Source organism: Magallana gigas, chromosome 1 (assembly GCF_963853765.1).
Source record: "Magallana gigas chromosome 1, xbMagGiga1.1, whole genome shotgun sequence".
NCBI lineage: Eukaryota > Metazoa > Mollusca > Bivalvia > Ostreida > Ostreidae > Magallana > Magallana gigas.
This window is the reverse complement of record NC_088853.1, coordinates 47,226,380-47,237,371: the sequence shown is the minus strand read 5'-3', so window position 1 is coordinate 47,237,371 and position 10,992 is coordinate 47,226,380. Positions and strand designations below refer to the sequence as shown.

At 33.6% G+C, this 10,992-nt stretch overlaps 1 protein-coding gene across 6 annotated transcripts in view; it reads left to right on the top strand.

Moving 5' to 3' along the window:
- Nucleotides 1-10,992, top strand: part of LOC105322070 (receptor-type tyrosine-protein phosphatase alpha) — a 73,943-nt gene that overhangs the window by 24,871 nt on the left and 38,080 nt on the right. For 2 of the 6 annotated variants that reach the window (XM_066068817.1, XM_066068812.1), the window contains exons 9-25: nt 3,694-3,831; nt 4,109-4,203; nt 4,506-4,627; nt 4,797-4,876; nt 5,085-5,371; nt 5,741-5,828; nt 6,008-6,081; nt 6,309-6,345; nt 7,811-7,908; nt 7,993-8,121; nt 8,490-8,638; nt 8,832-8,967; nt 9,143-9,289; nt 9,447-9,540; nt 10,204-10,277; nt 10,373-10,507; nt 10,802-10,921. The exons of 1 other annotated variant lie outside the window; for it this stretch is intronic. In XM_066068817.1, the coding sequence (XP_065924889.1) occupies nt 3,694-3,831; nt 4,109-4,203; nt 4,506-4,627; nt 4,797-4,876; nt 5,085-5,371; nt 5,741-5,828; nt 6,008-6,081; nt 6,309-6,345; nt 7,811-7,908; nt 7,993-8,121; nt 8,490-8,638; nt 8,832-8,967; nt 9,143-9,289; nt 9,447-9,540; nt 10,204-10,277; nt 10,373-10,507; nt 10,802-10,921 (2,003 nt within the window). The remainder of the gene's footprint in view (nt 1-3,693; nt 3,832-4,108; nt 4,204-4,505; nt 4,628-4,796; nt 4,877-5,084; nt 5,372-5,740; nt 5,829-6,007; nt 6,082-6,308; nt 6,346-7,810; nt 7,909-7,992; nt 8,122-8,489; nt 8,639-8,831; nt 8,968-9,142; nt 9,290-9,446; nt 9,541-10,203; nt 10,278-10,372; nt 10,508-10,801; nt 10,922-10,992) is intronic. 3 more of the 6 variants (XM_066068825.1, XM_066068830.1, XM_066068823.1) reach the window with 3 other exon arrangements.

Here is a 10,992-nt window from a genome sequence, read left to right as displayed (position 1 = left end):
TCAAAGTTTAACATAGATATACCTTAGGAAAATGTTTAAAAAATTTTCTTCTCAAGAACCACTGCACCAGAAATGCCAATATTTACACATAAGCTTGTATACATAGTGAAGATTCTAAATTGTAAAAATCGTGACCCTCGGACCAAAACTGGGGCCCCAGGCGGGGTTCAAATTTAACATAGAGATACCTTAGGAAAATCGTGACCCCTGAACAAAAAGTGGGGCCCCAGTAGGGGTTTAGATTTTAACATATATAGGAAAATGTTTTAAAATCTTCTTCTCAAGAACTATAGTGCAACTGTTTGGGATATTACTATGCATACATGTACATCCTTAAATAATGTAGATTCAAAAAATTGTAACTCCCGGACAATTGATGGGCACCAAGAGGGGTTCAAAATTTAAACATTTTAAAAAACATAAAGGAAAAGTTTAAAAATTTTCTTCTCAAGAACTACAATGTTTTAGTTTGTGGAATTTCTATGCCTTCGCTCATGTAGATTTCTTAAATTGGTAAAATCGTGACCTCCGGACCAATACTGGGGCCCCAAGATGGGGTCAAAGTTTATTATAGAAATATAAAGGTAACGTTAAAATATCTTCTCCTCGAGAACTACAATGCCTCAATTTGTGAGATTACTATCATGCATACAACCTTGGATAATGAAGGTTCGACAGTTTTAAAATAGTGACCCCTGGACTAATACTAGGGACCCAAGATGGGTTTAAAGTTAAATGTAGAAGTGCCGGTATATATGGAAAATGTTTAAAAATCTTCTTTTCGAGAACTACAATGCATCAATTTGTCAGATAACTACGTAAGCACCCTCAAATAGTGTAGATTCGAAATTATAAAAGCTGTGACCTCAATCTAATACTGGGCCCCAAGAGGTGTTTAAAGTTTAGCATAGAAATATAGAGGGAAAATGTTGAAAAATCTTTTTCTAGGGAACTATAATGCTTCAGCTTGTGAGATAACTATGCAAGCATCCTTAAATAATGTAGATTCCAAATAATTAAAACTTTAGCCCTGGACTAATACTGTGGCCCCAAGAGGGGTTCAAAGTTTAACATAGAAAGATATATTGAAAATGTTTTTAAAAAGTTTTTCTCGAGAACTATAATGCTACAGTTTGTGAGATTATTATGCAAGGATCCTCAAATTGTGTAAACTCTAATGTAGTGGAACCAAGAGTTATCTTTCTTGATGTTCTGTACAGTCTGAGAGTTATTTCTCTTGAAGTGGAACTCTGCTACGTTCAGTTTTTCAGGTTGTGTACGTGCGGTCCTACCGCAGTGCTACACATTTTCATTCCTATGTTACTGTTTATGTTGTTCAAGCCAACCATAAACCTCGGACCATAACTGGGTCCCCAGAAAGGGGTTCAATGTTTAAAATAGAAAAAGCATATGCTACGAAATGTAATGTTACAAGGAACTGCTGTTCAGGTGAGCGATGTGGCCCATGGGCCTCTTGTTATTGTTTATTAATTAATTTTCTAATTGTTCCAACAAGGATCAAACAAGTGTGTTGGTGTTAGCTTGTTCGGATTTTCGTTTCGTTTTCAATTTTTACGCTTTTAAACCTGGAAACTATCGTCTACAGGTATTTCGTGAATTTTACGTATCAATTCAAACAGATACTTCGGTAAATCAAACAGTTAACTGTTTACCTGCGCAAATTAAGCAAAATCTGATGTAGGGGTACTGAAATACAATTCCTTCTATCGGTAATTCGGCATTTTCTTTTGCGTAATGGTAGATTAATGCAATAGATTTTGTTGAGATGCTCGACATTTTCTCGAGTTTATTCAGTTTAAATAGAGTTTGATATCGCTGACGGAAATATGTAGGTATATACATGTATATATATATGATTCATTTCGAAAAAATAAATTGTGTTCTTTATTTGTTATAGTGCATGTTTCTTGTGTTTAATTGTTTACAATTTCTATTTACTAACCATATTTGAGTGTTAAGCTTCGAATTATAAGCAAGATACAAAGATTTGCTCACAATTCTATGTTTGTACACAGATCTTAAAAACTAAAGATTAAAAAAGTAAAAAATTTGTCAATATTTATTAAGAAAATGTTCAAAGTCTGTTCTTCCAGAAACCAACTTTAACAACTTATTGTATTGTAAACTTAATCTTTTTAGCTCACCTGAGGGTGGGGCCACAATGGGGGGGGGGGTCGAAGTTTTACATAGGAATATATACAGTATATCTTTAAAAATCTTCTTCTCAGAAACTAATCAGCCAGGAAAGCTGACACTTGTGTGGATGCATCCTCAGGTAGTGTAGATTCATAGTTATGAAAATCATGACCCCCTGGGGTAGGGTGGGGCCACAATGGGGGATCGAAGTTTTACATAGGAATATATACAGTATATCTTTAAAAATCTGCTTCTCAGAAACAAATCAGCCAGGAAAGCTGACACTTGTGTGGATGCATCCTCAGGTAGTGTAAATTCAAAGTTGTGAAAATCATGACCCCCGGGGGTAGGGTGGGGCCACAATGGGGGATCGAAGTTTAACATATGAATATATAGAGTAAATCTTTAAAAATCTTCTTCTCAGAAACTAATCAGCCGGCAAAGCTGAAACTTGTGTGGAAGCATCCTCAGGTAGTGTAGATTCAAATTTGTGAAAATAATAACCCCTGGGGGTAGGTTGGGGCCACAATGGGGGATCGAAGTTTAACATATGATTATATAGAGTAAATCTTTAAAAATCTTCTTCTCAGAAACTAATTAGCCAGGAAAGCTGGCACTTGTGTGGAAGCATCCTCAAGTAGTGTAGATTCAAATTTGTGAAAATCATGACCCCTGGGGATAGGTTTGGGCCACAATGGGAGGTCGATGTTTTACATAGGAATAAACAGAGTAAATATTTAAAAATCTTCTTCTCAAAAACTAATCAGCCAGGAAAGCTGAAACTTGTGTGAAAGCATCCTCAGGTTGTGTAGATTCAAGGTTGTGAAAATCATGATCCTCAGGGGTAGGGTGGGGCCACAATGGGGGGTCAAAGTTTAACAAAGGAATATATAGGGTAAATCTTTAAAAATCTTCTCAGAAACTAATCAGCCAGATGATTCTTTATAATTATAAAGACTTTGGCCCCAGGACAGTTCTTTGGCCTCACGAGAAGGTTCAGAGTTTGATGTACGTTTATATCCGATATATAAACTATTGTTAAGGATCTTTTTGAGAACTGCAATACTCATCATATGATATGACTATAAAATCATCCTGTCAGAAAGGGGACTAATGATGATAAACATAAGAATATCCAGGGGAAAATGGATTTAATTTATACAGGATCTACATGTATTATTGTACATTGTCCAGATAGTTTGTATTATGACTCCATTAAGCTGATTTTATCATACCTATTGTTCCTCAGGTGAGCGATGTGGCCCATGGGCCTCTTGTTTAATGTTACCCGTTGCTAAGTGCGTTGCTAACGCTGAGGGTAATATAAAATATTATTAACTGCGTCTTAACCAATCAGATTTCAGTATTTAACATGAAAGTATAACAAAACAAACTTAGAATTTTGGCAAGGATTGGGCATTAAATACATGTGCGTCTATGGTAAAGAATTAGTAGATGGATCTAATAATTGTAAATTAAAATATTAGCAAGTTTTATACCAAATATAAGATAAGTATAATTTAATCATATTTATAGAGTGTGACGGTCATAAGTTTGGCCAGAACTGTTCTAAAGAGTGTGGACATTGCTTGGAGAAGGAAGCCTGCCATCATGTTAACGGCTCCTGTCTAAATGGATGTGATCTGGGATATCATGGAGCCAACTGTACGCAGGGTATGAGTGACGTTTAAATGTATTATTTTACTGCATGATCATTAATAACTGAATATTTTTTCATAGCTGATGTATTAGATTGATTTTAGAAGTAAAATGAATTTATATTTATTTTGTGAAATGTTAAATCACATTTTTTTTAATATTATGCGATATTATAACGGCATGCGTCATAAAGTATTATATCGGCTTTTCAAAATATATAATAAATCATTGTAAGGTCGACCTCTTCTTTTATACAGTAAATGAAGGTATTTTGAACCTTTTTTTCATGTAGAGTGTCCCTGGAGATGGTACGGTTATAACTGTAACGAGACATGCCCTTGTAGGTCAAATGTCACCTGTAACGCACGTACGGGAATCTGCATTCTGGTAAATACATATTTAGATTACTCAAGATAAACGACAACAAAACATTTCTAGCATTCTTATCAATGCTATTATCAATAACTTCTGAAATATATCAAATAGAAGGTCAAGAGGTTAATTCTGACAAAGGCTAGGGACACACAGTTATTTAAGAAAAAAATGGTAAACAGATATTAATAATTACATGTAAAGTTATCATTATATTCGCAAATCGAAATACTAGTCTGAATTTTAAAGCTTAACCAAGTGAACAAGAAAAAGATGGACAACACCATGTTTATAAAATCTAAATATTGCTTGTACAGGTACGTGAGCTGTCCGGTTCTACAAACACGCCGCCGACAGACAACGTTCCGATCATTGCTGGGGCTGTAGCGGCACTGGTCATCGTCATCGCTGTCATTGTATCCATCATCGTGTTCAAGAGGTACATAATGCTGCTTGTTGTTCCGACTGCTTTATTTTGTCGATTCTAACGAAACTCGTTACATAATGAAACTTTCTTTTAATTGCAAACTAAATAATATAATATCCGTTAAATATATTATTTAGAAATTTTCTTTACCAATCAATGTTTGAGTATTAACTAACTGCAGATTGAGAACACGCGTACCTAAGAAAGATCAACCAAAACAAAGGAGAAGAGACAAATCAGAAATGGAAGAGAACTTGTATTGTAAGTTGATGTGTTTATGGAAAAGACTAACTCATAATTATTTGTTCAGGCGTTGTTTGAAACTCGAAAACATTTTATATTTGTTGCATAGCATTGGCGTGCATAAATAAAGGTGTAAAAATTCGAAATACTGTCGTTTAAATGCCAGTTTGTAGAAATAAAAAAGAAACTTCACTTCTTCTCCTTACATATTACTCGATATTTTAAGTGAACAATGACGCTGCAAAGCAAGGCTTTGCCAACATTTATGAGAACACAGAACCAAAAGATAAGCCAGCTGCAAAGCGCACCACAACACCAACAACCAATACATCATCAACTGCGAAAAAATATGACGTCAAAGATGACGACGATGACGAAGAAGGCATTGAGAATCCCTATGGTGATATGTATCTGAACGAAGAAACCATATTGGATATCCCAATGAGTGAGCTTGGAAATGTCATCGCAGAAAAGAAGAAAAATGAAGAAGATGGTTTTAAAAGAGAATACGCGGTAAGCCACAGAAATTATAATGATAATTTTTTGTATACGCGACAGGTGTACGTGTATTTTGAATGAATTGCATGACTAGTTTAAAAACAGTTCACTTGATACCCATGCGCGGATCTAGAGGGGGGGGGTCGGGGGGGGGGTCCCGACCCCCCCTGGAAAATGAAAATTTATTAAATTTACATAGTAAAATTATCGCGAAAATATGCCTCGGACCCCCCCTTGTAAACACAATTATCCTTCGGACCCGCCCTGGAAAAATTTTCTTGATCCGCGCATGATACCAGCGAACCTTCATAATCACACAAGTTTAAGTTATACGATTTTAAATAGTTTATTACATTTTATCGTTAGTTTATTTTTATCACACAGATGTTGCCTCACGGAGAACAATATCAATGTGATGCCGGGAAATCCCCGAACAATCTGGCAAAGAACAGATTTAAAACAACATTCCCGTGTATGCTATTAAACGTTCATTTTAAAGGATAGTTATAATAAATACAAAAAATTTGGTTCTTTTCAAACATCATTTTATTACAGAACTAGACTTTGCAAAACTGTTAAGAATTTAGCAACTTTTAATATGTAAAAAAATTAAAACAAAAACTTTTAAATACATATGTTGTCCTACTGTAGACGATCACTCCAGGGTCATTCTAAGAGGGAGCGGCGAGACATCGTCTGACTACATCAATGCTAACTTCATCAGTGTGAGTATTAAGTTAAAGAAAAACAATGGTAAAAAAAACTATGTTTCTTATCTGTTAATGATATTAAATTAATAGTTCATTAAAACATTCAATTATTGATACAAATATAAGTAGGTTCTATATTTCAAAATTGCGTTTTGATCATTAAAAAACAAACAGTACAATATTACCATTTGTTGGCAACATGCATTAACTATCATAATGGTTTTCCATTTTTATTTTCTTAGAGTACTGATTCTGAAAACCAGTATATTGCATCGCAAGGTAATAATTATTATAAATATACATGTAATTAATTAAAATTATAATTATAGTAATCCAAAATCGATTGTAAAATATGGAACCGATTTTATTGCGAAACCAGCAATATTCTTCGACAACAGGCAATAACTTTGTTGATAATAAAGTTTTTAAATGGCAGATGGAGAAAATAATTATGCAAATTTCTTACCATGCCATTAATTTAATTCAATTTATTTATTGACAATTACCATGTCGGCATACAGAATATGAGTTACTTATAACAAAACATTAAACATAGCATGCAAAAGTTAAACATTAACTAATAATTCTACAATGGACAAAACATTGGGTGAACAAAACTAGGCTTGTGTGAAGACTATTTTTGGTATTCATAAAATTGTATAAGTGTTCATTGTTGACTTTCCTTTCTAGCGTTGAAACAGTTTTTTAGAAAACAACATATCCTTCTAGCAGCTGTAATGTTTTTAGGATTGACAAGTTTCTTAATGGGATTGACATTTGTATATGTGTTCACATTAAATATATCATTATAATTCAATCTACATTGGTCATATTTTGAACTATACAATACAAAGTGTTTCTCATCTTCAATAAACAATTTGCAAACATTACACAGACGTTTTTCTCTTTGAATAGGAGGTTTAGAATATCTACCAGTTTCAATAAATAATGAATGAGCACTGATTCTTAGTTTTGTTATGACAGATCTGTCACATTTTTGGGAGTTGATTTTAATCAACTCTCCTATGCAGTTACTCTGGCAAACCGAAAGTGAAACAGTGTTTGGACCTAAGCACAAATCATCACCGCTGACAAGATTTAGTTCTTAAAAATAATCGATAAATTCGATGTTATGTATGCTGAAGCATTGTTTTTCAAAGAAACTTATCCATAAGCACTTTGAAAACAGTCAGATTTTATATAATACGAACAATTTAGATATTTTTGTAGTCTCATGTATTCATACGCCAGAATTTAACTAAACGCTCGGCTGTCTCCGTAAATCTCCGACAAGCAGAGAGGCTCTCTTGCTTGTCGGAGATTGACGGAGACAGCCGAGCGTCGGTTTCAACAAGACGATGTCAATAGTGTTTGGATCCATACGATTTTTAGAATTGTTTCAATTACTAATACATAGTTTGAAATCTATCTTTAAATATTACACAACATGAGTCTTATATAGAGTTTATTGAAATTCTTGCCGGAAACGTCTAAAAGTTCATATTATAAAAAAGTGCGTAATTCAAATACAGACTAGAAACTATATATAATTGCCATGCAAGATAATTTGATTTTAAAATAAATGATAATCGATAAAATCAACTCCCGTCAGTAATTCAGTACTTTGATTTTAAAGGTAGTTTTAAGTATTGTTGTAGTTCATATTCATTTTGGTTTACAATTTTGCTATAAAAAGATTTTTTTTAAATAGCTAGTAGTGCCTCATATAATTTATTTTGGTTAGGTCCTAAACAGAACACGTTAAACGACTTCTGGACGATGATATGGCAAGAAAATGTCTCACAAATTGTAATGCTTACAAATTTAAAAGAGGGCGTCAAGGTTAGTGGATGAATACATTTTTTAATCTAAAGAATTAAGAATCTGAAACTGCGTTGATTTAAAATTGTTCTCCATTTACATCAGATTAAATGTACCCATTACTGGCCGGAGGAAAAAAGGGCTACACTTTACGGAAACATCGTCATCAAGAATGTTGAGGAAAAACAATACGCCTTCTACATCATCCGAAAACTGACGGTTTCCCTTAAAGAGGTACAGTTCTAACATTATAATGATAATTAATATGCTTTATTGCAAAATCGTATATTATATAACCTTGGTTGTGTAACAACCTATTTGATTTTAAATGAGAAACGTTTATGTGTTGTTGTGTGTAGCATTGTATTCTTTTTAAAGATTCTCGTCCGTTGCTATTCAAATTGTATGTCGATGCACTCTAAATTGTATTTCCTGAATGTTACAACAACTCCTTTTAACTAACAGTTATGTTCTTCTCCCCGAGTCGCCTTTTATGTATAAATTTGACAATGATGGGTATACAAGAGAGTTTTATCTTTGCAAAAAAGTCAACATATTTTGTTATGTATTAAACTAAATATGTTTTTCATAATAATCGTCAGCAAAACAAGTCACGTGTTGTTACGCAATACCACTACACCACGTGGCCTGACCATGGTACCCCGGACCCTCTTTCATTGGTTGTTTTCCATAGCCACGTGATGAGAACAATGACCAATAGGAATAAATCACCAATACTTGTACACTGCAGGTAAGATGATCAAGAATGATTTTTATTTAATTTTTAAAAAGGAACTTCATGTAGTAGTCACTTTGATGAAATAAATTAGCCTGTTAATACGGACATTCTAAAGTGGTATATGATCGAATAAGTCAGGAAAATGGCATACTTGTTTCGCGGAAAATGATACAATAGTTGTTTTAATCTTCTTTACATATTGTAGCGCAGGGATAGGTCGCACAGGAACCTACATTGCGCTGGATGCTCTGTACAAGGCGGGTAAAGCGTCCGGTAAAATCAATGTAGCGGAGTACGTCAAGATCATGAGAGCAAACAGAATGAACATGGTCCAAACTTATGTAAGTCTGTCATGAAAATGTGAAACTTTATTGCATGGAGACTTATTAATCGATTACATTTTTTAGTAATCGTGCTTACGCCTGATGGAGAAAAAATCGACCGCTCAATTTATAGTGAAGATAATTTTTTTTTTATTTCTTTAAATTTAGTTTAGAAAAATAATTTTGGTTTTAGGAGCAGTACATGACGATATTTTTGGCGCTAAACGAGAAATTTAAAGCGGCTGTTGAGACACGGAGTCTGCCTGAGTTCACGGAGAGAGCCCAAAGTCTGGCTGGAGATCGCCCAGCCAATCAAACCGTCATCAGAAAGGAATTTGAAGTACTCACTTTCAAAGATATTCCTTTTTATATTGTTTGTAGAAGCAGACTTTGGAGTTACATATTATAGTTTTTGTAAATGTAGACTTGGTTTTGTGGTTAGAAGCACGTGACGTATTTCGTGCGTAGTAAAAGTAGTTTATTTATTTATTCTATAGAAATTGATGAAAACACGACCAGAGTACACTGGTACAGATTACAAGATGTCTAGACAGCATTTTGCAGACAAGAAAGGACATACTATACTACCATGTAAGTAATGATCAAATTTTAATTAAACAATAGAACGAACAAACCTATTTTGGTAAATTTGAAAGATTTACAAAAAGTGTTTGACAAAATCACAACAATAAACATTATTAAGATAACAAAAATATTTTACAGATAAATTTTTTTTTGAAAAAAAAAGTTTATTAAATAAAGTTAGATTGCAACAAATTTAATGGAAAGGGTTGCAAAACTTTGCTTAACAAATGACACAGTTTTTAAAATGGAAAGTATTGAAAACGAAACTTTAAGATAGGATTGAACTTGAAAATTTGAAATATTTCAGCTACGTGTAGTTCTTCGGGAACAAAATAATGTTTTACTGAAAAATTATTAATACATAGTATTATTGAAATGAACGATCATCAATATTCTACATTTTATACTCTAAATCAGTAATGTAGAAAAATAATTTAATTTTTTTATTTAACTGATGAAATTTTGTTGATATTCAAGATAAACCAAAACCCGATCAAAGTTTTATAGATATTTCAGGTTGAAGAGAAATTGAAACTGTGAATTTAATTGAATTTTTCATGGCAATCATCAAATTTTGTTTTGATATTTCCTTTTAAATTTTACCCTTTCAGATTAGTTAGTTTTGAAATATTTCTCTTCTAACAGTTTTCACTTTTCTTTTTCTTCCAGTGGACAAGTACAGTCTTTACCTTACGTCATCGGTCGCAAAACGAGGAAACTACATCAACGCAATCCATGTATCTGTAAGTCTATGTAAACTGAGCAACATAAAAACAAACTATCAATGTTTACGATAAATTTCAAGACTTAATTTGTTAATTAATGTTTATTTTGTCAGTCCTACCAACAAAATAGAGCGTTTATAGTGACGCATTATCCGACACCAGAGGACGCTGTGGACTTCCTGCGCCTGCTCAATGATCATGAATCTGATACAGTCATCTGTATGAATCCATTACATGAAATTCAATCAGTGCGTACAACTCTCTCAAACAAAGAACATAAATAGAAATGGTGGTAAAAAGAATCTGTTATGCTCATTGGAACAAAATAAACCTAGTTTTAACTAAACTCTCTCTCTCTCTCTCTCTCTCTCTCTCTCTCTCTCTCTCTCTCTCTCTCTCTCTCTCTGTGCGTGTTGGAATTTCTGACAGAAAAGAGAATATTAGTTATTGTTTGTCATCATATCATTCTGAAATAATTATAACTCAATTTTTCAATATCTAACAAAACAACTATTCAATACATATCCTTTGTTTCCTTGTAGTCCAAGACATGGTTACCAGATACAGCGTCCACCAAGGACGTGCCGCCGTTTGTTGTAGAGCACGAGTCTGAGAGTGACACCGGGGTCAAGGTCACAACCGTCAACATCATACACGGGGAGGTAAAGTTGAACACATGGTAGAACTAAAATATAGGAAAGATCTTACTTCTTTTTATTAAATACTGTTTATA